Source organism: Tetrahymena thermophila (genome assembly GCF_000189635.1).
Source record: "Tetrahymena thermophila SB210 genomic scaffold scf_8254302, whole genome shotgun sequence".
Lineage (NCBI taxonomy): Eukaryota > Ciliophora > Oligohymenophorea > Hymenostomatida > Tetrahymenidae > Tetrahymena > Tetrahymena thermophila.
In genome coordinates this window covers 5,423-9,235 of record NW_002476130.1, presented here as the reverse complement: position 1 = coordinate 9,235, position 3,813 = coordinate 5,423, and the positions used below count along the sequence as shown (strand labels likewise).

Sequence of the window (3,813 nt, the reverse complement as noted above, 5' to 3'; positions counted from 1 at the left end):
GGTTTATCTCATCTTGTTTCTGGATTAGCAAAGTTAGACAAACTCTCATCTCTATTTTTTGATTTTAGGTGAATTTACTTTACTTTATTTGCTTATTTTTTTATTAGACTTGTTAAAAGATTTAGTATAATTGGTGATAAGGGCGCTTAAGGCTTAGCTAGTGCTTTATCAAAGTGCTCTAACCTATCAGCTATAGAAATTTACCTATCGTACTTAAATTTGCTTTCAATTTAATAAAAAATTCGAATTTAATTTGAGTCACTCAAATCAAAAAATATGAGTTTAGATATATTTTTATGTCTTCAAATAATATTTTCTAGATAAAATTGAGTAATTTATTTTAAATGCTTTTATAGGGATGATATAATAGGTGATGAAGGTGCATCAGGATTAGGTTTAGGTATATGTAAATGTGACAAACTCTCATCATTGAAGCTTAATCTATAGTAATTATTTTTATCATTCATTTATTAATTAATTAATTAATTAATTAATTTTTTATTAGCGTTTTTATTAATTTGACTTTCTTTTTACCTTATTTATTTATTTATATTTTCTAAATGAATAAAAATGATTTTAATTATTAAAAGTGGCAATTAAATTAGTTCTTCAGGTGCATCAAAATTAGTTTCTGATATATTAAAATGTGCTAAACTTAGAAGTTTGACTTTGGAATTATCGTAAATTTATTTAATTTAGAGATTCTTTTATTTCTAATTTTGTAAATAGTATTTGAGCTACTTTTAAAATGGCAAAAAACAAACAAACAAATAAAAAATTTAAAATAATTTAAAAAGTATTTTAAATTATATTTTAAAAAATAGGCATAACGATATTAAAAAAAAATAGATTTAAAAGCTTAAAAGAAAAATCTTAAAAGTTAAGAGATTAGTTCATTCAGACTTTTGCGCCTTATATGATGAATCTTAAGAAGATGACTTCGATTATGAAGGATATATAGACCTAGATCAAGAATATGGATAAGAAGTTTAAGATATAAATCAGTAATTAATTAATTAAGAAGACGAGGAAGAGGAAGAGAGCAAATAAGATAATAAAGTACAAGAAAATCTTTCAGAAAACAACTAAAATGAAGAGAGTTAAAAAAATATTATTTCAAATGAAAATAATTTAAACCAAACTAATGAGACTGGTTCTATCTCAAGAAAATCTGGTGATCTATCTTCATTCAGTGAAGAATAAAATTAGAATTCAGAAAACGATAAAAAATAATCTAAAACAAAGCAGTGAGCTTAAATTTATCAATTTTTCTAATTTTTCAAAGGAAAATGATAATTATGAACATGAATTCAAATTAAAACTTTTTTCAGCAAAGCCAATTTACTAATTTAATTAATTAATAAACGATGATTTGTAATTCTATTAAGATTTATTATTAAAGTTGGAAATGATAAACATATATTAATCATAAGTATATATAAAGTGTTTAATTAAATGTTTTATGTTGTATTTATTTTTATAATCTTTTAATAATTAAAATAATACTTTTGAATTTTAAATGTATTTATTTTTATACTATGAATATTCATTGTTTGAAACAAAATACTTTTCTTAGTCTACAACCCTATTTATAAAATAATGCCAAGCTTATCTACTAGTAAATTCATTGTAAATATACTTCCTAGAAATTGCATGTTAAAGGTTATTAGGGATAGGACTTAATATAATTTAATTATTATACTGAACAGCACTGATGAAGATTTTTCTCAAGTATTTTGATTTTTCTCAAGTATTTTGATTTTTCAACTATAAAAAATGAGTGATGTTAAAAAGAAATCATTTTTCGTTGGAATTTATTGATAAGATAAATATAGGACTTAATCTTAAGCAACTCAATTCAATTCAAATGGCGCTGACTTAAGGAAAATTATTCATTATGAGTTAGGCAATCGATTATTAAAGTTATAAATGTTATTTTAAACTAACTCTCTAAGTTTTAACTAATTCTTTTCTATATATTTATTTATAATATATCTATCTACCTAATTAGTAATTAGGAACAACTAACTTCTCAGATGCAATTTTTTTATATTTTTATCTGGTAAGATGACTCAAAAGAATATCTTCTAATATGTTCAAAGTTTCAATACATAAATCTCTGATAATTCTAAGAATATATTTAGTTTCTTAAGAAACTATAATAACTAGCTCTAAATCTTAAGAACCTGTTAGCTAGACTAATTAGATATATATATGAAAGATAGCTTATAAATAAACAAAGTGTCAAATTTTGTTAAAGGTAATATAATCTTAAGTATATTTATTTTTTAATTTTTTATAAAATATTTTTATTTATTTAGTTTTTTTTTCAATAAAATTTAGATAATGAATTTCATAGGTAAAGTAATAACGATATTAGTGATAAAGGAGTATAAAAGTTATCTTATTTTTAACTAAATTTATCACAATATCTAAATTATTCATATATATATAGTCCTTCATTCACAGAAATAATATATAAACGAATGAATATTTAATGAAAAAATATATTTTACTAAATACTTCTAGTTAATATTTAAATTAGCAAATAGCTCATTTAATCAATAAATTTCATTCATTTTTTTAAAAAACAAAAACTTTTTAAAAAATATTTTAATTTTCAAGTAAATTTTTTGAATAAATAAAAAAATTTGTTATTTCTCAAAAATGAATTAAAAAATATTTATTAGTAATTTAAAAAAATGCTAATTATTAGAATAATTATTTGCTTTAATTAGATTTCAAATATTTATTGTGATTAATTTCTTTCTTATAATCAATTTAAAAGCTGAAAATTTGTTCTAAAATAAAAAATAGAAATTTAAGAAAATCAGAAGCGAGTTTTATAAAGAAATGTAAAAGGTAATTAATTAATTTCCAATTAAAAATCCAATTTATTAAACATTAATGCATATTTTTAAAATTAAAGTCTTCAAATTCTTCTTTGAATGAGTTCTATGATATAGATTTAAAGTAATACATTTATTTTTATAATTGGTTTAATTATTTATGTATGAATTACTTTAAAGTTTAAACTCACTAAATAACTTTTGAATTTAATATTTAAGAAATATAAATCTTGTTCAAAATAAGAAAATATTTTTTATTTAATAAGGTGTATCTACTTTTACTTTAGTGCAGAACAATTAGATAAATAAAGTAAGTAATAAAAATGTCTATCATAAGTTGATTTAAATTTAAAATTTATTATAAAAATTTTGACTTTTTTTTTATTTGATCTTGAAACATTTTAATAATTTTATTTATATATTTGATGGACATAAAAAGATAGGATTTTGTAGGTAAAAAAAAGCTTTCAAATTTATTATCTCTGCTATCTAAATGTTAGAATCTCTCATCTTTGACTCTAAATCTAGCGTAAATTTTTGTGATTTTGTTATTTTTTTAAAGATTTTAAATCTAAAGAAATAAATTTATTTTTCTATCTCCCTCTATATATTCAAATAAAAATAAAATTAACCACTTTTTATTTTATTTACAAACAAACAAGTTAGTTATATATACTTTTCTGATTTTCTTATAATTTCTTATATATTAGAAAGAAAACTTTTATTTATTTTAATTTTTAAATAATCATAAAGGAAAAGTAGCTTTAATAAATAAGATTTAGAATATGGAGAAATGGGTAGTGAATTAGCAAAGTGCAAAAAACTCAGAAATTTATTAATTGATTTTAGGTAATTTATTTTTTAATTAATTAATTAATTCAAAAAAAAATGATTTAAATTTTGAAGAATTTTCTATTTTCATTTTATTAAGTCAAATAATAAATTTATTTAATTATGATAAAAG

At 19.5% G+C, this 3,813-nt stretch overlaps 2 protein-coding genes across 2 annotated transcripts in view; both read left to right on the top strand. All coding sequences in view use genetic code 6, as the record gives it.

The window, feature by feature from the left end:
- The window catches only part of TTHERM_01305850 (transmembrane protein, putative), a gene marked incomplete at both ends in the record, with an annotated part of 3,710 nt that extends 2,459 nt beyond the window's left edge, over nt 1–1,251 (top strand). The window contains 4 exons of the mRNA XM_001025325.3: nt 1–68; nt 120–209; nt 357–446; nt 591–1,251. The exon at nt 1–68 is cut by the window's left edge and continues 148 nt beyond it. Coding sequence (XP_001025325.3) covers nt 1–68; nt 120–209; nt 357–446; nt 591–1,251 — 909 coding nt within the window. The remainder of the gene's footprint in view (nt 69–119; nt 210–356; nt 447–590) is intronic.
- Nucleotides 1,252–2,667: 1,416 nt separating this feature from the next.
- On the top strand, nt 2,668–3,275 carry TTHERM_001305849 (transmembrane protein, putative; the record flags this gene model as incomplete). Its single annotated transcript, XM_012800379.1, has 3 exons — nt 2,668–2,862; nt 2,930–2,973; nt 3,116–3,275. The coding sequence occupies 3 exons, from the start codon at nt 2,668–2,670 to the stop codon at nt 3,273–3,275; spliced, it is 399 nt and encodes a 132-aa protein (XP_012655833.1).
- Nucleotides 3,276–3,813: the final 538 nt, after the last annotated feature.